This window comes from Athene noctua, chromosome 25, assembly GCF_965140245.1.
Source record: "Athene noctua chromosome 25, bAthNoc1.hap1.1, whole genome shotgun sequence".
In the NCBI taxonomy this organism is placed as follows: Eukaryota; Metazoa; Chordata; class Aves; order Strigiformes; family Strigidae; genus Athene; species Athene noctua.
This window is the reverse complement of record NC_134061.1, coordinates 6,169,416-6,191,684: the sequence shown is the minus strand read 5'-3', so window position 1 is coordinate 6,191,684 and position 22,269 is coordinate 6,169,416. Positions and strand designations below refer to the sequence as shown.

At 62.4% G+C, this 22,269-nt stretch overlaps 1 protein-coding gene across 1 annotated transcript; it reads right to left on the bottom strand.

Moving 5' to 3' along the window:
• Positions 1–317: 317 nt before the first annotated feature.
• LOC141970282 (kinesin-like protein KIF18B) lies at positions 318–22,218 on the bottom strand. Its single transcript, XM_074926741.1, has 17 exons — positions 22,111–22,218; positions 13,347–14,971; positions 11,535–11,935; positions 8,646–8,803; positions 8,063–8,167; positions 7,679–7,789; positions 6,018–6,215; positions 5,654–5,830; positions 5,189–5,263; positions 4,961–5,070; positions 4,543–4,654; positions 4,189–4,304; positions 3,228–3,442; positions 2,122–2,461; positions 1,275–1,370; positions 899–1,089; positions 318–658 (listed from the first exon to the last, which is right to left on the bottom strand). The coding sequence occupies exons 3-17, from the start codon at positions 11,848–11,850 to the stop codon at positions 543–545; spliced, it is 2,436 nt and encodes an 811-aa protein (XP_074782842.1). The 5' UTR covers positions 11,851–11,935; positions 13,347–14,971; positions 22,111–22,218; the 3' UTR covers positions 318–542.
• Between the last annotated feature and the right edge of the window lie 51 nt (positions 22,219–22,269).

Genomic DNA, 22,269 nt, shown 5'->3' with positions numbered 1-22,269 from the left:
GAGACAGGGATGGTGGCCATGGGGTTTTAGCAGAAACACTTTTCGCCCCGCAAAGCAGCAGCAGCCGGTGCTTGCCGGCACTCTGGGACACGGAGCGAGCGCCCCAGAGCCCCCCGGGCACAGCAGAGGGGGCAGAAGGCACCCACGGGGTCCCGGGGATGATGGGAGATGGGGGAAGCCCCGACAGAGCCCACCCCCACGAGCAAGGGCCTTTTCCAGGCCCGCTCAGACGGGAGCTGCTTCCCCATCCCAGCTCCCTGGGCGAGGGGGAGGCGAGAAGAAACAGCCGCACGTCTCCCCTCTCCCCTCTGGTTGGAAACGAAAAAGGTTTATTAAAAATACATGTTATTTCTTAGTATGATACGACAGGGGACGTAACTGGGACGGTGAACAGGAGGGGGCTGGGGGTGACTGCAGGGGTACAAGAAGGGCTGCAGGAATTGTTGTGTGGCTGCAGGAAGGGTGGGACAGGGCTACGAGAGAAAGGAAGAAGTTTGGCACCTGGGTTGGGACACTGCCGGGGATCCTGGGTGCAGGAGCCATCAGCATAAGAGCTTCACTGGCTGGGGGGTGGGAGCAGGGGGGGCACTGCCCAGGGCCACGAGCTCTTTGGTGGTCCTTCTGCTGCCCTTCCAGGAGAGAGGGCCCGCAGGATGCTCTGAGGATGGAAAGAGGAGGGAAGTGCATTAGGCAGCTGCTGGGTAAAAGCAGCAAACCCAGGTCCCGTCCCCCCCCGCCCCGACAGAGATCCAGGTGCTGCCAGCCCCCTCCTCCTTTCTGCCCCTCCCCAAGCACCCACCAGCCTTCCCCGAGGCTCTGGCTACAGCCAGGAAGCAGCAAACCCCAAAGAGCATCTTCCACCAGCAGCAAACCTCCCAGTTCGAGGTATTTTCCTCACCTGACCCGGAAGGGGGCTGGTCCAGCGCCCGCTTGGTGCCTGCCCTGCCGCAGGGAACGCTCTTGCAGCCCGTGGTGCTGCGGGCAGAGGGTTTCCCCAGGCGCCTGCCCGGGAGCGGAGGGGCGCGGGAGGGCTGCGCAGATCTCGGGGTGCTGCAGCTCTGGAGCCCACCCAGGGTGGGGGGAGCAGCGCTGTGGAGAGAAAGGGGCCGTTTTAAACCCGCGAGGCTCAGGGCGGAGCCCCCCCGCGTCCCCACGTGTCACAGGTGAGGTGGGGCCGACGCAGGCAGGGACGGGGGCTCGAGCCCCAGGCAGCTGCCAGCCCTTGCTGCCTGCGCGGGGCGCTCTGGGGCACGGGGGGCCGGCGGCTGCCTCACCTCTCCACTCGCCTCCGCTTCTGCGCAGGGGCTTTGGAGACCACGGAGGGCCTGGGGATGGAGGAACCCTTCACGGCAGACACCGGGGCACAGGCTCTGCGGCCAAGGAGAAGGGAGTTAGTGCCCGCTCTCGTGAGGCTGCGAGGCAGCCAGGCCAACACCATCCGCCCGCAGGGAACAGGAGTCACAGGAAACCTGCCCGGTTTTGTAGGGGAAAACCGTTCCAAGAGGGGTAAATCCTCAGGAGAGCGGCACAGGAGGCGTCAGCCGCCTGGCTACTGCTGCTCCCTGAGGTGCTCGGGCTGTTCCCCTGGACCTCAGTGTCCCCAGTTCCCTCGGTAGGAACCATTTCCTAGAGCTGCAGGAGGAGACGGGGAGACCTCGGGGTGTCCTGCGTTACCAAGGCCATGCCCATCTCTGCCTTTGGATGCTCTCACAGATTCACAGAGCTTTGGAAAATCCAGAGCCCCTTTGAAGCACCAGCAATAAAAAACCCCAAACTACCAACTAAACAATAAAACGCAAAACCCCAGAGTGTGCAGTCCCAACCCTCGCTCCAACCTCTCTGGGAGCAGAGGTGAGGCCCCACCTGCTTCCCAGCCAGCACGCGGGGCTCCAGAAGGGCCCCAAAGGGAGAAATAGATTTCCTTGGAATGTTTTTTATATCTTTGACAGCGATTCACACACGAGCTCGGACCGCTGGCTGCCTGTCTGCAGGCTGAGTGTTTTCTGCCCAGTCTCCCCCCTTAGCAGAGCTGCAGCGATCCACGGAGGATTCACCCAGACAGCAAGATCGTGGAGGGGGGAGCCCCAAAACCACAGTTAACCCCCCCAGGCCAGCACTTACTGGGGCACGACGGGGCCGTCCTGCTTGTTTAGGTGGCTCTGGACGCTCTCCCAAATGGAGAATTCTGGCAGGCTGGAGGCAGCTGCCTCGGCCACGCTGGGTGAACCACTGCTGTTGGAGACCTCAAAAGTCTCGTTCAGGTTGTGAACGGGCACAGCAGGCAGCGTGCGGCGGTTTTGGGCAGCCGATGACACCGGGGACATGTGACTTGTTGTAGTCCCCCTCTTCTTAATCGGGCCAGGAGCCACCGACGTGGGGCTGCAGGGGGCAGCGAGGTCCTGCAAGCGCTGCACGGTGCCACTCATCCCGGGGGTGCTGGGCACGGCGACAGACACCTGGGCTGAAGGAGCAGAGAAGAAACAGAGTCATCTCCTTGTCTGCAGTTCCCAGGCACCCGCAAAGCCCGGGGCATCCCCCTCACAGCCCCCCGTCACAGCTCGGCGGAGGTCAGCCCAGCGAGCCCTACAGCAGCCGTTTGCCAGCGGGTGTTTCCATCAAACCACCTTAAACCGAGAGGAAAAGAGCCAGCACAACTAATCCTAAAGGCATCAGGCTGGGCCCAAAGCAAGTGCCCTGCGGCAACGCCCGGTCTGTGCCCGGAACACAGGGTCTGCAGAGCCCACGGCTTCGCTATGGGCATCGTGCATCGGCCCTGAGGATGAGGAGGGAGAGCTCAGCCCTGGTCAGATGCAGGCTGCCGGCTGGGAGGCTACAGCCAGGCTGGCTGGGACAAATGTTCCATGGAGGAGTAAACAAGAGGAGGACAAATGAGGATCAGAACTGCTGTTTTGGTCTCCAGGAGCAGAAATATCCCTCACGTTTATGCTGACTCGCACACACGTGCTGAGCTCCCCGGAGACAAGGGCTGCTCCTGGCTCCGGCCGTGCCCCGGGCTCCCGGCGGTGCTGGCCAGCCCCAGTCGCTCTACAAAGCGAGGCTGCAGCCGCTCTGGGCAGAACCCGCTGGGTGCCACGTCAGGAGGAGTCAGGAGAAACTCATCTCCCTGCCCTGTGCCCACAGCTGGGAGCTGCCCCCCCGCCACCGGCTCCTCCAGCGCACACCGAGACAAAAGAGAGGGGGCAGCACCGACGGCCCCAGCTTCTCACCCTCACAGCCCTGCTGCATCCTCTGGGCAGGGCTGGCCCCGCCGATCTCTGCGGCTCCCTTTGCAGACGTGGCTTGCTCCCCGCTTACACCAGCCTCCTGACTGACCAGGCGCTCCAGGTCCTCAAATTCGGAGACCATGGCAGGAGTGAGGAGGGCGGCAGCCTTCAGGAGGGCGTATTGCTTTCGGGCAACGTTCAGGACGGCAGCCAGGAGCCTGGGACAGAGAGAGACAGACCCAAGAACCAGTTAGCAGGCGAGCGTGAGCCAGCGTCACCAGTAACGGAGGCCCAGCAGCACCAGCATCACCTCTGAGACACCTCCTTGGGCGGGGCAGAGCCTGTTAGCAGAGTTTGGGGCAAGAGAGGCAAACTGAAGTCGAGAGATACCCAAGTTGTAAATCTCTTCCTGGACAACCCGAGCTGTGAGTTGTGTGTTTACCTGTTAGTTACAGGGACAAAACGGCACCTGCAGGCTCTGCCGGGCTTCAGACACTTGTCAGCTCCGGCAGAGGCAGACAGATCCAGGCACACGTCAAGGCCAGCCTCCCTCAAGAGGCCTTTCCAAAGAGGTTCATTCTGCCAAGATGCTTGGGGCAGAGACATCAGCAGATGGTGCCACGGGAGCCCTGCCAGGGCAGGGCCCGGGGGAGCAGCGGCAAGAGGAAAGACTTTGCAGAGGTAATTTCAGGACTAACAACGCGCACTGACGGCTCACACGGTGGCTGTGCCTGGAAACCTTCACTGCTGCATTTCCAGGAGAGACTATCCCATGGGATTAGATCTCCAGGAGCCAAATCCCTTATTTTACAGGGCCGGCTGTCATCTGCAAACAAAGACCTGGTCCCACGTCCTTCTGGACAGCCCTTAGGATGGCTACAGGATGCAACAGGAGGGTGGGCAGCCCGTCCTCCGCAGGCAAACATGAGGAAGCAACATGTGGGAACGACACGAGGACACTCACGTCTCTGCCCGGCTGCCAGACAACCCCTGCAGAAGGCACCTTGGTGTCTTCCCTTCCAGCTGGACGTCTGTCTGGTGGGCTGCTCTGGGGCTGCTGGGAGGCCTTTCCTCTGGAGCCTGGAGCAATCACCCAAAAGCGCAGCATTAGCCCATCTCTGAGCTGAGTTTGTTCCCCAAATTCCCCGTTAGCTGGGAAGTTAAGGGGTTTTTCCAGCAGTCCACAGCCCCCCACACGCTGAGCCAGGAGCCCGTGGACCGGGTGAGTTCCTGCCCTCTCCCAGCGCGCCCAGGGTACCCCACGAGGGTATGTGAGCCCCCCACCAGGCCCCACTCATCACAGCACCCCTTCTCTCACCTCCTCCTCCAGCTCCATTGGCATCCCAACAGACTGTCCAGCTCCCAGCTCCTGCTGCTCTCCATCACTGCCCCTCTGAGCCACGCTGGTCTGTGGGACAGCTTCCTCCAACCTGCAGAAGGCAGAGAAGCAGCCACTGAGCCAGAGAAGATCCTCTGGGGAAGCTGTCACTTTGCCCAAGAAGTTTTGGGATGGATCAAGGAGAAGAGGATTAGGCCTTTGCAGCCCAGCTTTGTGCACTGTGCTCTGCCACGCTCATAACTGCCCCCGAGCCCAGTCGAGGTGACGTGCACACCAGTAAAGAAGCTCCTCTGCTTTCTAATGGACACCTGGGCTCTGACCAGCACTAAAACCCCACAGGCTCGGGGCACACCAGGAGGTCCCACCAAGCTCTGTCCCTGCTCCCCACCAGCCTCACCTGGGCAGCCCCTCTGGGAAGCCGGAGGGAGCCAGCGGCGCCAGAGCCTGGTTCTGTGACTCCCGGGCAGCGTCCTCATAGACCCGGAGCTTCGCCCGCAGATCTGCCACCTGCGAGGAAGGATCAGCTCTTGCTCAGATGGTTTCACGAGCCCAGGAGCTCAGAGCTCCACGTCCCCAGCAAACCACAGCTAAAGCGAGAGCCCTCCCCTCCCCGCCAGCATCTCACCTCCGCTCTCAGCCGCTCGCAGGTGACGGCGTATTTACTAACGTGGCCGTCAGAGCTGGTCACGTTGCTCTTCAGCTGCAGAGACAGGGCCAAGGCAGAGGTTAAAGCAGCACTGGGGCTGCACGTACCTCTCTCCCAGTGCTGGAGCTGCTCAGCCTCCTCCAGGCTCCCCAGGGAGCCCCAGGGTGGCTGCAGTGGACAGGAGCTGCGCTCAGGGACCTGCTGCCGCAGTCACAAGCCTTTCTGGGTGCTGGGCTGAGGAGCTTTACACGAAGACAGGGCACACACTGTCTGCAGCTTCATCCGCTGCTGTCTGCCCAGAGCGGCACCCCCAGGGCTGGAAAACTCAAGCTGGTTAAGGGAGGAACCCACTAACCTCCCCCCCCACAAACCAGGCTCCTTCCCAGCCATCCCCAGTTGCTCCCAAACACAGAGCAGATCACCGCCGCAACGCCAGATCCTCACCGACACCTTGATCTCCTTGGCCCGGCCGGCGTACTTGAGGGTGTTGTAGGTGTCCTCGTAGGCCAGGACGGAGGGACTCACGGCGGCGATCATGATGGTGCGGCAGTGGCCGCCGATGGAGTCCTTCAGCAGGCGTGTGAGCTTGCTGTCCCGGTACGGGATGTGGCTTTTCCTGCTCTGTACCGAGAGATCAAGGCTCTGCTCAGCTCCAAATCTGTGCCGCAAGGGCGCGGCCACCCTCATCCCACGGCACCTCTCGGAGCCCAGCCCAGGCTGCCACCCTCACCGCGTGGGCAGAACCATCCCCGGAGGACACCGCGCTCACCCGCCCACCCCGGTGGGGCCACGCGAGGAGCAGCGTTACCTTTGCCTCAGCCAAGGCGTTGATGACGTTGATGAGGGCCAGCAGCGAGCGGTTGATGTTGGCGCCCTCCCGGAGCCGCTCTCCCTTGGTGTTGGCGACCGAAGCTCGCTCCGAGCCTGCCAGGTCGATCAGGCTCATCTTGGCCACTCGCAGGTCGCCAGCGAGGCCGCCAGTGCAGTCCTGCTGCTTCACGTAGATCTGCGAGGACAGAGGTGGGTGAGGCTGCAGCTCCACCAGGCTCGTGGGGCTGCTGGTTGGAGCCAGCATCACCGGTTTCAATGTTTGTGAAACGATGGCGGAGCGGATCACGCAGGCGTGAGATTGAGCGGCAGGAAAGGAGGGGCCCGGCATGCTGAGAAGACAAGCAAAAACTCGGCGATGACTTGAGCAGCAAAGCCACGGAAGGGATCTCGCAAGACGGGACAGAGCTGCGGAAAATAATCAGCGTCTCCTGCACTTGGTGAGCGAGTGGGGTACAGCTGGTCGCGTCCCCAAAGGGCAACACCCCAACCCAAAGCCCTGGCATCATCCAGGATGTGCTCATGCACGGTGGCAGCCCCAGCCCTGACTCCAACTGTGGGTTTTTCCAGAAATCTCAGATGCCAGTGGGGGCTGCAAGCCCCCAGACACAGCCTCGCAGTGCCCCAGGGAGGCATCCAAGCAGGGCTGGCGGTGCCCAGCCCAGTTCCCAGCTGGTGCAGGCGAGGAGGGACACAGCCACTGAGACTCACCCACAGCACTGCTCCGTAACTTCCCCTTCAGCATCTCTCAAGATCTCCCAGGAGGAGCAAACACTTCCCCCACCGCCCTGGAACCCCCTCAGCCCCCCAGGAGCGGCTCCTGCATGGCCTGGAGGTGCCACAGAGATAGATGCTGGAGGCTGGTAACCGGTCCTGCATCCTCACCAGACTGTGGTTTGCCTGCCGGGCAGGGCAGAGTTCCAGCACAGCTCATGGATTCACGGCAGGCGGGAATCCAGCACCCAGTGACAAGCCCGGCTGGGAAAGCATCCAGACACCTGGACTTCCCCCTGCAAGCAGCAACGGGCAAGGCACCAGGTTCAGAATGAAATTGCAGTCAGAGCCCTCTGTCTCCCCACGCAGCCGTGACGGCCCTGCTAATTCGGGGAAGGGCCTGGCTGGAATTGAAATCAACTGGCAGGTTTGTGTAGGAGAGCACCGAGAAACCGGGGAGCAAATTCACAGAGCCCCGGGGGAGCGGAATTCCCGGCTCAGAGCCGGGGGAGACACGACGGAGCAGACTGCCTGCCTGCGGCACCTGGGGGGAGGCACAAGCAGGAGCCAGCGATACGCAGCCCCTTTGCTCTGAGGAAGGTTTTAGGTGCAGCTCCCACACGCTGAGTTGACAAGAGACAAAAGCACAAAGGGAAATTTCAGCCCTTGGGACCCCTAACACCAAGCTGGGAGTCTGGGGCTGTCTGGGAGACGTGGCCACCAGCGTGACCAGTGTGTGCTGTCCTGGTGCAGCGCTGGCTACTGGCCTGCCCAGACCCACACCTCTCTTCTCAGGGCCAGGACCCACCGATTTTTCCTGTGGCACAGCAGGAGCAGGGGCAGGAACCCCGGGTCCTGGCACAGGCTGGCTCCCTCGCCCCCTTCTCAGCACAAATCCCGAGCGACACTGCAACCCGCAGCCCTCACCTGGAAGATGGCGTGCGAGCGGGAGGAGGTGCTGTTGGCGTCGGTGGGATGCTGCGTCCGGTTCCTGTTGCCGTTGGCCAACATCTCCAGCAGCTGCTCTGCCGACGCGGGCTGGGAGAGAACGGGCAGAGGGCGGGCGTCAGCGCAGCCCGTACGCAAGCACCGAGACAACCCAGCACCCAGCAGCCACGGCGGCGTAGGCTGAGGCATCCTGCAGCTCCGCGGGGCTCGTCTCAGCTCAGGGTGGCGTTTGCTGTCCGCCAGGAGCCGCGCAGATGGCACCCCCGCGCCCTCACACCCCCCACGGCCCCGGGACACGCATCCGCTGTCAGAACTGGTGCAGGCGCAGCGGTGCCCAGACCTTGTGCCCATTTCTCTACCCACCTGGTGGAAGGAGAGACCCTGAACCACGACTCCTTTCTCAGGATCCTCCCGGATGGCCAGAGGGCCCTTGGGCTCCAGCAGGTCATGAATCTGTTCGTTGTACACCTGGAGCAGGGAACGCCACGGAAGGCTGAGGTTTGGTTACCCAACGGGGAGCAGGGAGAGGAACTTTGTGCCCCAGTGTCACGCACAACCTGGTGTCCCCCCGATGCCACCTCTGGGGCCTCGTTACACCAAGAGCAGCTGAGGGGGCTCTCAATGCAGAGGAGAGCTTGGGAGGGCTTCACTGGCAAGTCACCGCGCCACCACTCCTCCAAAGCCAGGAAGCCCTCGTCGCTCGGGGACCACGGCAAGGAGCAGAAAATGCCCCAGGCTCCAGGTGGGAGAAACCAGCAGCACCAGTTCTCCAAACTGGGTGGGTGAGCCTGCTTCCAGCCAGGCTCTAAGGCTGCCCTGGGGACACCGGGCACAGCTGTCAGTGCAGCGGGTACCCTGAGTGTGGCACTGCAGGGTCTGGATCAACCCCAGGTCCCAGTGACGGTGACCCGGAGACAGGAGGGGACCCGGCTCGGACGCGGCGTACCTCCTGGTAGGAGATGAGCACCTCACAGCTCTTCTCCTCTTGCCTGGCCTCGATCCTCTTGTACAGCTCCACCATGGTGAGGTACATGATGCCAGGGCTTTCCTCCGAGCCCAGCATGGTGTAGGTTTTCCCTGCTCCTGTCGCACCGTAGGCAAACACTGGGAAGAGAAAGGGTGGAGGGTTGCAACGATCGTTAATTAACAGGAGCGGCGGAAAGTGCACTCCTTGCCGGAGAGGAGAGCTTCCCGCAGCAACCCCTGTGGCGGGGGCTGCTCACAGCCTTTGCAGAGACAAGCCAAAGCCAATTCCCCTCCGCGTTTGCCACTCGACCCCTCAGTGCCGTTTTTTTTCTCACTGCAGCCTCTCTCATTTAGCAGAGACAGAACGAGTCCCCAAACCATCACGTGCTTGGATGCTCCAGTCACCCCTGAACTTTCTTTTTAACAAGCCGAGCAGCCCCATTCCCCCACCTCTCCCCAGAAGGCGTTTCTTCTTCCAGACCTGGTAATTCATCTCACCCCCCCACCCCCCCTTTCAACACTCTTTGAAGCGTCACCATCAGAGCAGCACACACTAACCCAGAGAGCCTCAGCCCGTCCCCCCAATAGCAGCACTCGGGGCTTGGCAACTCTCGTTTGAGGATCCTGGAGTTATTTTATGCAGATAGAGACACGAGACGTGCCTGCCAGGTGGGCACAGTGACAGAGGCAGCCTTCAGCAGCTCGCAGAGCATGCCGGAGAGCCAGGAATAGCATCCTCCGGTCCCAGTGCCCGGCCCGGCACATGATTAGACAGGAGAGCAGCCTCTCCCGCACGGTGCTGCCTCACACAAGTGATGTGCTCGTTAAGCCGCTCGTCTGCTGACAGCCTGCCAACAGCACGGGGGGCTGCGGCGGCAGGCGAGGAGCTTTCAGACCCAGCAAGGAGCTTTCAGACCTGGCTTTACAGAGCTGCCAGCCTGCGGCATGCTCACAAGGGGCACGGCAAACCCCAAAGCACCCCAAGATGTGTCTGCTTCACCCCAGATCCCGCTCCCAAACCCAGCATCCTCCCAAAGCTCTGCCCCTCACCGCGATTCGGGCTGCGAAGGGATGGCAAAAGCAAGGGGCTCTTTGCGCCACAGATCCACCTGATTTCTCGCCATCCTTCCCACCCTAGCAGAGCGGAGAGCATGTCATCCTTGTCCCTCAGAATGCCTGGAAAGCACCTGCCCAGCCTCATTTCTGCCCCAACGCCCACCTCCATCCCCTCCAGCACCGCTGTGGCCCCCAGCATCACAGAACCACAGCACACCCAGGCTGTGAGGAACCTGGAGAGATCGTCTGGTCTGAGCTTTTGTGGGAAGGGGAGCCCAGATGAGATCATCTTGCACCCTGTCCAATGGCATCTTGAACACCCCCAGCCCTTGGGACTCCACTATGCCCCTGGGGAGGCTGTGCCAGTGAATGTCCTCACTGTAAAAAATGTCTTCTACTGAGATGAAACCTCTCCTGGTTCAACATGTCCCTGCTGCCCCTTGTCTTCAACTTGTGACCAGAGAGCCCCCATCCTCTCCAAAGCTGCCCTTTAAGTCCTCAAAAACGGATGAGGTTCGCCCCGGACTCTTCTCCTCTCCAGGGAGAAGAGACCCATCTCCTTCAGTCTCCCCTCTCTGTCCAGCCCTTGGCTCATCTCTGGGGCCCTCCTTTGGAAATCCTCAACTCTACCTGCATCCAGTCTACCTACATCTCTGTCTGAGCTAGAAATGTCCCTGCAGATGCAGCCCCAGACCCAACTTGGGAGACTTTGCACTCCTCTGTCTTCATCCTCCCACTGTTCCTGCTTTTCCAGCCCAGCCAGGTCCCTCCTCACCATTTCCTCCCCACAAATCCTTTTCCCCCTGGAGCCCTGCGTCCAGCTCTGGGGTCCCCAGCACAGGACAGACATGGACCTGTGGGAGCGGGGCCAGAGGCCACGGGAACGGTCTGAGGGCTGGGACAGCGCTGCTGCGGGGAGAGGCTGAGAGCTGGGGGTGCTCAGCCTGGAGAGGAGGAGGCTCGGGGAGACCTTACTGAGGCCTCTCAATGTATAGAAAGAGGCTTGTAGGAAAGTCGGAGAAAGACTTTTTACCAGGGCCTGCAGTGACAGGACAAGGGGCAACGGCTTTTAACTGACAGAGGGGACATTTAGATGAGATCTAAGGCAGAAATTCTTCCCTGTGAGGGGGGTGAGGCCCTGGCACAGGCTGCCCAGAAAAGCTGTGGCTGCCCCCACCCTGGCAGGGTTCAAGGCCAGGTTGGACGGGGCTTTGGGCAACCAGATTTAGTGACACATGTCCCTGCCCATCGCAGGAGGGTTGGACTGGATTATCTTTCAAGGTTCCTTCCAACCCAAACCATCCTGTGACTCCAGAAGTTGCTCTTATTCAGGTTTTGCTTCTCCTCATTGCTCCCCAGGGGGAGATTCGACATTTCCATGTCAGGATCGTCCCTGTCCCGATCACACTCACAGTCACACCAGCTTGGTGCCAGCACCAAGTTTCAGGCTGCATGTTTGTGTGTTGCTGTTGTGTACCCTCATATCCCCAGCTGCTTAGGGCTTCCACAATAAATGAACAGCTCCACTGAGTCCACCCTGCCTGGGAGCAGATGGGACAGGAGCTCCTGCAAGGATTTTAGACGTTTTTCTTTGCAGAAGGGGCTGTTGGGCGTTGGAATGGGCTGCCCAGGGCAGGGGGGGAGTCCCCATCCCTAGAGGGGTTGAAGAGTCGGGCTGAGCCAGCACTGAGGGATCTGGTGGAGTCGGGAACGGTCAGTGTGAAGTTTGTGGTTGGACAGGAGGAGCTTCAAGATCTTTATTATCCTGGATTATTCTGGGTTTCTGATCAAAGGAGGACCCTCCGGGTCTTACCGGAGCAGTTGTAGCCATTGAGGACGCTGTCCAACAACGCGTGGGTGGTGTGCTGGAACACCTCCTCCTGCGTGGCCCCCTCCCCAAAAACTCGGTCAAAGACAAACTTCAGGTCCTTGCTGTGGTGCTTGGGCCCGTGAGTGGGCAGCACACTGCTGGGGGGGCCACTGTGCTCTTCAGGGTTGAAGACGAGGATGTGCTGGTCAACGACATGCAGGACGGGGCGTGCGGCCCGCTCTCGCTCACAGGAAGCGCGGGGCCGCACACGCACCACAACAGCCACAGAGCCCTCCTGGGGCGGGGGCCCCAGCATCATGGTGACAGGGGGGTGCTGCGATGGGGGCGCGGCACTGCCTGGAGAACAACGGCACCGGGCTCCAACGTCCCAAGGGCCTCACGCACTGTGGGGGGTGGGGGGGGAATGGGTCAGCTGAGGCTGAGGGGGTGGAGGGGAGCCCACAGCTGGGCAAGGCCTCGCACCCCCTCCCTGTCCTGACCCCCGCTGGTGCCCCCAGAGCTGCCGTTAACACCCGCCCACGGCCCGACCCCTTCAGCCCCGTCCCCCCCGGCCTACACCCCCCTCTGGTCCCTGCAGCCCCTCTCACGGCCCCACACCCCCTTCAGGCCCCCACAACCCCCTCCCACAGCCCTGCCCGCCCCCTCCAGGGACGCCGTCCCACCCCCTCCCCTTCGGGCCTCTGTAGCCCGCCCCCCCCTCCACGCTGCCACCTTCGAGCCCCCCCAGCCTCCCTCGGGCCCCTCGTTCTGCCCACCCAAGGCCCTTCCTAAGGCCCCCGGCCCCCCACACCGCCTCCCCCGGCCCCGCAGGCACTCCCAGCCCTCCCCACCCCTCCGAGCCCCGGCCCGCCCACCCCAGGGCCCCAGACCCGCCCCCAGGGCCCCAGACCTGCCCCCAGGGCCCCAGACCCGCCCCCAGGGCCCCAGACCTGCCCCCAGGGCCCCAGACCTGCCCCCCGCGCTCCCGCTCCTCCCCCTCGCACACCCAACGCCTCAACGGACCCTCCCGCCGCTCCGCTGCCAACGGCCGCGCAGGCCCCGCCCTCGCTCCTCATTGGCCGCTCTTCACGCCCTCGCTCCTCATTGGCCGCTCTTCACGCCCTCGCTCCTCATTGGCCGATCTTCCCGCCCTCGCTCCTCATTGGCCGCTCTTCCCGCCTCGCCCTCCCATTGGCTGTCCGTCCGGCGCGCTGCACCATGGGAGCGGTAGTCCCGCGGCCCCGACCTGGCCGCCATCTTTCCCCCCTCCCAGTCGCCGTCCCGGCCGTGGCGGCCCCCTGCGGCCGGGAGAACCGGCGGCCCGAGCGCTGTCCAGCGGAGAGAGCCCAGCCAAGGGCCCGGCAGGGCTGAGGGGCGCGGGGTCGCCGCCTGCTGCCAGCCACAGCGAGCCGCAGCGGCAGCCTTCTCCTCCCAGCTCTGAGCTGACAGCCCCGGCCCTGAGCAGCTCCCGCTGCCCGGCCGCTGCTGCTCCCGGGGAATTGGTGCTGAGAAACGAGCCCCGGTACCGCCGGGGGACACACACCCACCCGTGCACCCTGTCCCCAGGGCCACCCAGGGGGCCCCAGCGGCTCCTGTCCTCTGACCCCACCGCAGGGGCTCATCGAATTGGGCGGCGTCCTGCTGATACAAGGAAATGATCCCGTGCTTTGAAACTGATTTACTTATAACAGCTTAGAGCAACTTAAAATAATTTCTGAATATTGCTTAAGAATCCTGCTTGCCCTGACTGTTCTGTTGAAGCTTACCAAGGGCTACTCTGTGCATCTAAACAAAGCATTTTCTGTGGAAACTTACCAAGAACTACTATGTTTGGCAAAAATAGGAGCCATGTCCTTGGAAAGCAGATGGGTTCTGACAAGTTGAGTCTTTGTAGTGCGTAGACAGCCACGTATCGGCAGTAGAAACTGATCTACTGGTGCTTTTAGGTAAGATAGAGTTGGTAAACCAGCTGAAAACCACTCTTGTTGTTCAAGATATTGGCTGAGAGAATCTGCATATGCTCCAAGGAAAAGTACAAGGTGAGGAGGACTGTGAGCCTTCCTCCAACAGACCCCAGAGACACCCACCAGGAGGCAATGGGCAGAGAACATCAACTGCTGACACCAGCATCTAGAGCTAACCCAGCCTCACTCATGCACATGGATATTTGTATTGTGTAATCCAATGAATATGGATATCCACACTTGGTAAGTTTTTGGTAAAATGTGCTGTGGGGGTGCAAGCTTTGCAGAGAAATCCCCTTGCACCCCGGCCGGAGTAAACATACAAACATACCTGCTGTGTAACTCTACTCCAGTTGTAGAGTCTGTTTCTATGAATCGCTGCCTGCACCGAAGCAGCGGTGACAGGTGACCGTGTCAGAGGGTCCTCATGGCTCTGCAGGGCTGGACCACGTCCCCCCCCCCTGCAGTCTGGACGCATGTACCTGAGGGGACACCCCTCATGGGGCCATCTGGGCTCTGGGTCAGGGACATGGTGGCGGTGGCACCCCCACTGTCTGCACTGGAGGTGGCAGAGAAGACGCCAGCGCTTGGGGACAGGGGAGCCTCTCCCGGCACCCCCGGCCGGGCCAGTTCAGGAAGCCAAGCGGGGTCGATTGGGGGGGTGGCAGGTGGACCCTGTCCCTGGGCTGGGGGATGTTGGCTCTGCCCCACGCGGGGACACAGACAGCAGACGGGGAGAGGTCACAGCTCTGCTTTACCATGGGGTAGCCCTGGGGTCAGGCAGCAAGGCATCTCCCCCCTGCCCCAGCGCAGCCCCCCAGCACGGGGCTGGACAGGGGGGGCACCCGTATAGACATCTGCGCGTCCTGTACATATATACACGCCAGCAGGGACCCCCGGCCCCGGCACTGCCCCGAGCGTGGGGAGGCAGCGAGGAGTGGGGCACCACGGGGCCAAGCGGGGAGCACAGCCAGGGGATGGGGGCGCAGTGGGGCAGCGCAGGGGGGTCCCCCAGCCTCTTGCTGGTCCCCAGCCCCCTGCGGGACCCCAGCCTTGAATTAGCAGCTGTGGGGTGAGCTAATGGGAAAGGGGGGGTTTGGGGCACCGCACATGGCCTGGATCGCTGTGGGGGGATGCCGTGGGGCTGGACAGTAGCAAAGGGGAGGCTCTAGGGCTGGGCGGCAGTGGGGGGACGCTGTGGGGCTGGGCGGTCTTTGGGGGATACCGTGGGGCTGGAGGTCTATGGGGCGATGCCGTGGGGCCGGGGGGCCGTGGGGCGACGCTGTGGGTGCGGGTTCAGTCCGAGTAGATGATGAAGCCGGAGAAGGTGCTGTACTTGTTGTTGTTGCCGCCGTGGGCTTTGCCCCCGTCCAGCTTGATGAAGACCTCGTCCCCCGCGTCCAGGTGCAGGATGACGCTGTTGCTGGCGTAGTCGTAGTTCTGGTCGGCGTCCTGCGCGATGGCGCTGGCCCGCACCTGCGCAGGGGACACCCGCGTTACCCGGCTCAGGGCACGGCTCTGCCCCGGGTCCCACGGGACACCCAGGGTCCCGGCTCAGCCGCAGCCAGGGAGAGCGCCCGCCAGCTCCGGGGCAGCGTGGGGTGCCCTGACCCCCCCCACGGGTGACGCACCCCGGATGGAGGGGGCTGCCCCCAGCACCGCCCGGAGCCTCTCCCTGACCGGGCAGGCTCCGAGCTGGGGCCCTGGCGCTGGGTTTGGGGCCACAGGCCCAGGCTCGGGTGTGGCACCACGACTCGGAGGCGGGGCCCCAGCCCTGGGTCTGCACGGGGGGGACCCCGGCACGGACACGGAACCACGGCTCCGGACTGGGGTGCAGCACCACAGCTCAGGCACGGGATCCCGTCTCCCGATGGGGATGTGGGACCCAGCTCAGACATGGAGCCGCGGTTTCAGATTCAGCCACGGGCCCACAGCTCAGGCACGGGACCCCGTCTCGGGTTTGGATGTGAGTCCACAGCTCTGACACGGGACCCCGACCCTGGGTTCGGATGCAGCACCACGGCTGAGACACGGGACCCCATCTCCGGGTTTGGATGTGGGACCCCGGCTCGGACACGGGACCCTGACCTAGTGCAGCTGCGGGACCGTGGCTCAGAGCTGGGACCCCGACTCTGGACTCGGACACAGGACCGTGGCTCAGATGTGGGACCCCGGCTCGGACACAGGACTGCGTCTCCAAGCCCAGCCCCGCCCCAACCAACCTGATTCTCCTGCACGTCTTCCCATGAGCTCCCTGTGGACCATGAGCGTGTAGCGAGGCTGAGCTCAAATCCCCCCAAAACAAGCCTCGCTCTTCACCCTGATCCCGGCCTGCTGGGGGGCGGGATGCTCCCCCCGAGAAATATTTCCTCCGTGCCAGAGGACAAGGCCGGGAGGTGCCGGCAGAGCCGGAGGTGCCGTAACTGCCTGGCAAAGAAGCTCCGTGGCTGGAGCCTGCTGCCACTGCAGAATTATTTGGGTAATCAAATCTCCGCCGGCGCCTTGCCGGGAGATCGCGCAGCGCTGGGTGACAGCGACAAGCCGGCAGGTAAAATCCCAAATGAAATAAATGCAAAAGCGACTCGCTGGGGAGAAGATGCTCCTAATTACAACCGACAACAATGGGCTCTTAATTGGCTCACGCTGGGTGGGGAGGGTCCTCTCCTCATCTCCCCGAGCCGACAGGCAGCCTGCGATGGCGTGCTCAGACACTGTTAACTCTGGAACCTACCGATGTCCCAGCAGGTGGTCCCGTGCTCTCACCCACGCAGCCGTATCCCTCGTGCCATCACCAACACTATCACCCTGTTAATATTCACCCTGTGTATAACCCGCCACCACGAGGGTCCCCATCCCTGGGGGAGGACACCCGGTGAATCTCAGGGGGTCACAGTGTCCCAATCTCTGGGGGGTGTTGCCTCACAGAGGGTCATGCTGAGGAAGAGGAGGGAGGAAGAAGCAGGGGGGAGGGAGAACGAGGGGAAGCTTTTTGGTGCCGGGCTCTGCTGCCATCGTGTCCCTCCCCCTGCAGCCAGAGCCGCCCAGTGCCATCCATCTTCCCTCGTTAAGGAGCTGCCTCGTCACCACGTGCCCGCCAGCCCTTCGCGCTAACCAGGGAAGACAAATGGCAGCGCCAGGCTGGCCTGAGCCGCTCCCGGCACCACGGTGGCAGAGGAAGTGGGGGCTGCCACCAAGTCCCCCCCTCGGATGGTCTCATCCCCCTCGTGCTGCTCTGTGCCTCAGTTTCTCCGTGCCACAGCCCGGCGCAGCCCCGGGGGGTGGGAATCTTGGGGGGGACATGGCCCCCAGCCCCCGCAGCTGGCTCTGCTGCAGCCGCTGTCACTGACCCCGGTGACACTGCTGGGGGGTGTCACCAGCCCTGGGGTCACTGGGATGGTCCCCGACGTGGCCGGCTGCGCCCCAGGGCCCTGGGCTGGCAGGGGGACGGGGGGCAGCGGGGCTGAGCTGCTCGCGGTGACGCTCGGTGCCTCGGGGACACCATGTGCCCCACGTGCCACGGCCACCGTGGCCCAGGACCCCAATGTGTGGCTGTGGGCGCTCCCCAGCACCCCCAAGTGTAGTGGCGGGCGCCCCCCAGCACCCCCAGACATATGCCGGGTGCCCTCCCAGCACCCCCAGGCGCAGCAGTGGGTGCCCCCCTTTGGACCCCTCTGGGCATGGCGGTGGGTGCCCCCCAGCACCCTTGGGGGCAGTAGCAGGTGGCCCCCTGGGCCCCCAGGCACAACACTGGGTGCCCCCAGAATCCCCCCCCAGCAAGGGGGTCCCCCCTGGGGACTGTCCCCAGGCCCCCAACCACAGGGACCCCCCCGGGGCTGTGCCCCTCCCCAGGCCTTTGGCTACACGAGGCAGCCGGGGCCACAGTCACCCCCACCACGGGGACCCCAGAACCGCCTCGTTCCGACCCCGTCCGTCCGTCCGTCCAACCGTCCAGCACCCGCCCCCACCCCGCTGCCCCACTCGCCTGTCTATGGGCTAATACAAATAAGAATAATTAATGCTAGTTAACCACCAGGAGCAGCTCCCTCCCAGCGCCGGGGCTCCCCTGGCTCTCATTAACTCCAGCCCCGATGCAGGGTGAGGGGCTGTGCCCAGAACCAGCAGCGCCCAGAGGAAAGTGGGGGGGTCAGACGGACACCCCCGAGTTATAATTCCCTAGGACGAGGCTGGCATCGACCCCTGTCTACCAGGAAACACCCCGGCAACCCCCGACCCCCCAGCTTTGCAAGGGATGGAGCATTTTTGGTAACAAATCCCTAATTAACCCAATTTTCTCATTTTTGGGGGTATTTTTGGGGTACCTTTTTGAAACTCTCCCGCTGGAGCCAGCCCACTGAAACGCTCCCCTGCCTCCCGAGCCGCTTCTTTATAAATATTGGAGCGGCGATACCTCGTTAGTAATTAACAACCAGTTAATTAAGCTGCATCGCGCGCCCGACCAAGTGCAGTTCCTCTTGTCGAGGGGCTCCGTAGCTTCTGGAAATTCATCCAGGAGCGTCCGGGTGCATCAATCCCCCACCAGGCTGGGGGGGTCAGAGCTCAGTGGAGGGCAGGAGAAGGCAGGAAGGTTTGGGGGGGGTCCTCAAAAATACTTTTGTGGAGGAATAAGGGGTTGAGGTGTTTTTTTGGGGGTGCTCAGTCCGGAGTTACACAGATGCTGCTTGGGAGAAAGAGCCAGGGGTGCCAAGCGTCGCCAGGACCCTCCAAAATTTGGGACTGGAGTGGGGGGGACACAAAAAAAAAATAATAAAATTAAACTGTTTGGATGGAGAAAAAAAGCTGAGCGGCTTCTGCCTCTGCTGCCCTCCCGGCTCAGGCGTTTTAAGAGCCGAGGGGTGAAGTGCTGTGGCCGTGACAGGACTCCCAATTCCCCACCCCCCCCCCCAGCTGTTTTTGGGGGTTGATAACGCAAGTTTGGGTTCATTTGGTGTCGTACATCCTCAGGATAAGGATGCACCACAGGGCTGGATGCCGGGAGAAGACGGGAAGTGGGAGCGGGGTGGGATGAATCCCGGTGAGGGTGCCGGTTGTGGTGACACCCAAGGGAACTGAGCTCAGGTGACGTTTTGGGGGTCACGACCACGTCTTGGGCCTCAGGTCATGGCTGGGGGGGACACAGTGTGAGAAAGGGGCAGCGCTATGGACATCACCCGAAAACAGCGGGGATGGAGGGTCTCGGGATTGGGAGGATTTTCAGATGGACGGGGTCTGGGGGGGATGCCGGAGTGGGGCGGGGGACAGGGACGGAGCCAGCCTCGGGGTGTCCCCCCATGGTGTCCCCTCGCAGCCCGGACGGGATGAGGACATGTCTCCTCACCCAGCGGCAGCAGGACTGGCTCTGGGCCGGGGGGGCTGCACCCCACAATTGGGGCAGAAGCTGCCCCCTCCAGGGACTGTCCCCTGTGGAGGAGCCTTGTCCCCGCTGGGGAGGGCAGGACACCCTGGGGACACTGTGGGGACACCCCAAGGCACCCCAGAGGCATGACAGGGCACGTCTGTGGGGCCAAGGAAAGGACCAAGGGGACCCTTGGGGACATGGCAGGGCAGCCTGGCTGTGGTGGCAGCGTGTGCCCCCAGTGCTGGGAGAGGGACGGGGTACCCGGGGGAGCATCTCTGGGCATGGGAGCAAGATGGGGCACCCCGGGGGTGCACCCGGAGCCCAAAACTGCTACTGGAGGAAGGATGGGGCACCCCTGGGGTGCATCTTTGGGGCTGGGAGTTGGATGGGGCACCCCAGGAACACACTCAGGGCCCATCATCGCTACTGGGAAAAACACAGAGCCTCTTGGGGGCAAATCTCCAGGGCTGGCAGAAGGATGGGCCATGCCGTGGATGCATCTCTGGAGCTGGGAGCAGGACAGGGCACCCTGGGGATGCACCCAGCGCCCATCACTGCCACTGGAGAAGGATGTGGCACCCTGGGGTGCATCCCTGGGGCTGGGAAAAGGACGGGGCTCCCCGGGGGAAGCACCCAGAGCTCATCATCAGCACTGGGAGAAGGATGTGACATACTGAGGGTTCACCTCTGGGGCCAGGAGAAGGATGTGGCATCCTGGGGTGCATCCCTGGGGCTGGGAAAAGGACGGGGCACCCTGAGGAAGCACCCAGCGCCCTTCTCCGGTGCTGGGGGGGCAGTGACATCTCCCGTCCCCGCAGGGGGGCTGGTAGCTGGGATGGCCAGCCCTTACCTGGCCGTTCTTGCAGAGGTCGGCCCACATGCCTGTGCCGTCGCCGCCGCGCATGAGGACGTGCTAGGTGAAGAAGTAGGTGCCAGGTGGCAAAAGATCAAGGCTAAAAGACCGAAATCCCAGCTACCAGAGTCGATGCGACCCATGAAGCTGCAAGGGCTGAAGCCGGTTTCACCCCACAGGAAGGGTTAACCGCCAGGCCAGCTCCTGCGCGACAGCCCGCAGCCTTCCCAGCTAAATGCTTTATGCATTTTTCCTCCCCTATCTCCTTTCCAGCCCGAGCTGCTTTGAGAGATAAAGAGGGTGGAAGAGGGCGCATTGGCTGTGCTATTCGAAACATCTTCCAATTACCCTCAGGATCACAATGGTCCGTTTTCTGACGAAGGAAAATGCTTTTCTCTTCTCCCGGGAAAGGCATCGTTGTCCGTCGCGGCCATTACCTATTGCTGCAATCCCCCTGCCCCGCTACCGGACAGCTCCTCGAGTGCGATGGAAAGGAACCAACACTAGAAATACCCATAACCTGAGCAATCTCAAAAACAGACTTTTGGAAGTACCTAAATAAACCAGATGGGCTTGTTCAAGGTGAGGCCCGCTCAGACTGACTGTCCTCCACCAGCTCAGCCCCCCTGAAACACCAGATGTATCTCTGCAAACCCTGGCCGCTCAAAGCACTTCCCCTGCCTAATTTTGGGGGACAGTTCTGCTGGGGTAACCAGAAACACTCCCACATCCCAGTGTAAGGTGACGGTACAAAATCAAGGGAACCGATGTGCATCAGGAAAAAAACCCACCACTTTTCCTACTGCTGGGTCTTTTCTCTCCTAGTTTGATCCCCCACTAGGTTTGCGGGGGGTGGTGCAGGAGGTTTGCCAGAGAGCCCCAAACCCTCCCTGGTTTGTGCTCATTATCGCTGTGCCCATCTTCCACACTTTTAATGTTATTTCCCAAGTGATCTGAACTCTCTAAGTATATTTGTTCCTGGTCATTTCCCAGGTTGCCTGGTTATCCTGTTGCACTTCAACGCTCGCCCTAGTCAGGGCAGGTGACTTTTAGCTCCTCAGGGTTGCAGGAGATGCAATGCCCGCACTAGGATCTGAAGAGGCCTCAAGGACACACCTTTTCCTGGCAAAGGGCAGGCTGAACCCATGGGCTGGGAAATAACGGTGATTAAGCACCACATCTCCCGTCTGCTTTGCTCTGCTTTCCACAAACCTAATCATGTCAGAGGGAAAGAAAAGAAAAATCTCCCCAAGCACGGCTAAACCTATTAAAGTGAGACACGGTGCCACACCCAGGAGGCAAATAAAATATAAACAGGCATCTGTGCTGTCATAAAAAAACCCTCAGTGATATTTCTTGCATGACCTTTTATTCACTTCAATTACTGGACAGGCGGGATTGCCTACAGAGAGCTGCCGACGGACGGAGAAAAGCTCTTCAAGCCAACAGCCTTGCAGGGCTGGGAATGCAGGGTGAGGGGGAAGAGGAGCCCAGCGAGGCTCCGGTGTGTGAAGCACAAGGTGCAAAACCGCTGGAAACCTCTGGAAAGACACGACGTGGCACGAGCCACACGCTGACGTGCCCTACTGCATGCAAAGCCAGCGGGAACGAGGACAAAGCCTCTCCTGCAACCCACAGGCATGGCGAGGCAGCTCTGCGCCTTATTAATTAAGGCCGTGAGTAACGCGGGTACTACGTTAGGGACTTCAGAGCTTCCCCACCTAGACAGGGACCTGCCTCCCCGCGTGCGCTCGCTCCCAGCCCAACTGTGGCCATTTCAGCATCTCACACCTCTGGACGCCACTCTCCTCAAACCACAAGGCAGCGCCAGCTGAGCTTCACCAAACCCGGGGCCGTGTTTAGGGAAACAACGGGACGGGTGTGAGGAACCCCGGGCTTCTCCCAGGGCGCAGGGACGGCCACCGGAGGCCACAGGCTCTGGGGAGCAGGGTAAGGCGCCCAACCGAGCCACCGCCCCGGACGCCACCGCGGTGCCGGAGATGGCACAAGGACGGGGCTGGCGCTGGAGCACGGGGGGAACGCGGGGAGACACAGCGTAACACGGGGACAATAAAAGCTGCGGATCGGGCTCATTTCGGGGGGGGGAAAGGCCCTGGCGGCCCCTTTCTGGCGGCCCCGCACACACCGCGGAGGCCGCTCCCCATCCGCGCCACGGACGGGCCCGACCCCGCTCCGCTCCAGGACACGCTCCCACAACTGCCGAGAAAGGCAGCCAGCGGACCGCCCCCCGGCAGACTGACGGCCGGCTCGACCAATCGTCGCGCGGGGCGCCGCCTGCCGGCCAATCAGCGCGCACGCGGGGCGGGGCACCGCTCACTTCCCGGCCGCTGCCCTCCTCAATGGGCCCGGCCGCCGCCGCGACGGGCCGCCCCGGCCGCCGCTCACCCCCGGTTGGAGCCGCGCTCCGCCTCGTTCTCGCTGTCGCTGCAGTGCTCGTGGTCGTTCTCCTCCGCCGGCGGCCGCGGAGGCCTCGCCGGTGGCCGCCTCACTGCTGTCTCGCTGTCGTCCGCCATCTTCAAACGGGGCCTCGGCGCCTGCCGCGCC

Excerpts from the sequence above, each read along its gene's own strand:
- LOC141970282 (XM_074926741.1), bottom strand. The coding sequence starts at position 11,850 with ATGATGCTGGGGCCCCCGCCCCAGGAGGGCTCTGTGGCTGTTGTGGTG. Across the intron at positions 5,071-5,188 it reads GCGAGCGGCTGAGAGCGGAG|GTGGCAGATCTGCGGGCGAA; the intron begins GTGAGATGCTGG and ends CCTTCCTCGCAG. Across the intron at positions 4,655-4,960 it reads TTCCCAGAGGGGCTGCCCAG|GTTGGAGGAAGCTGTCCCAC; the intron begins GTGAGGCTGGTG and ends TGCCTTCTGCAG.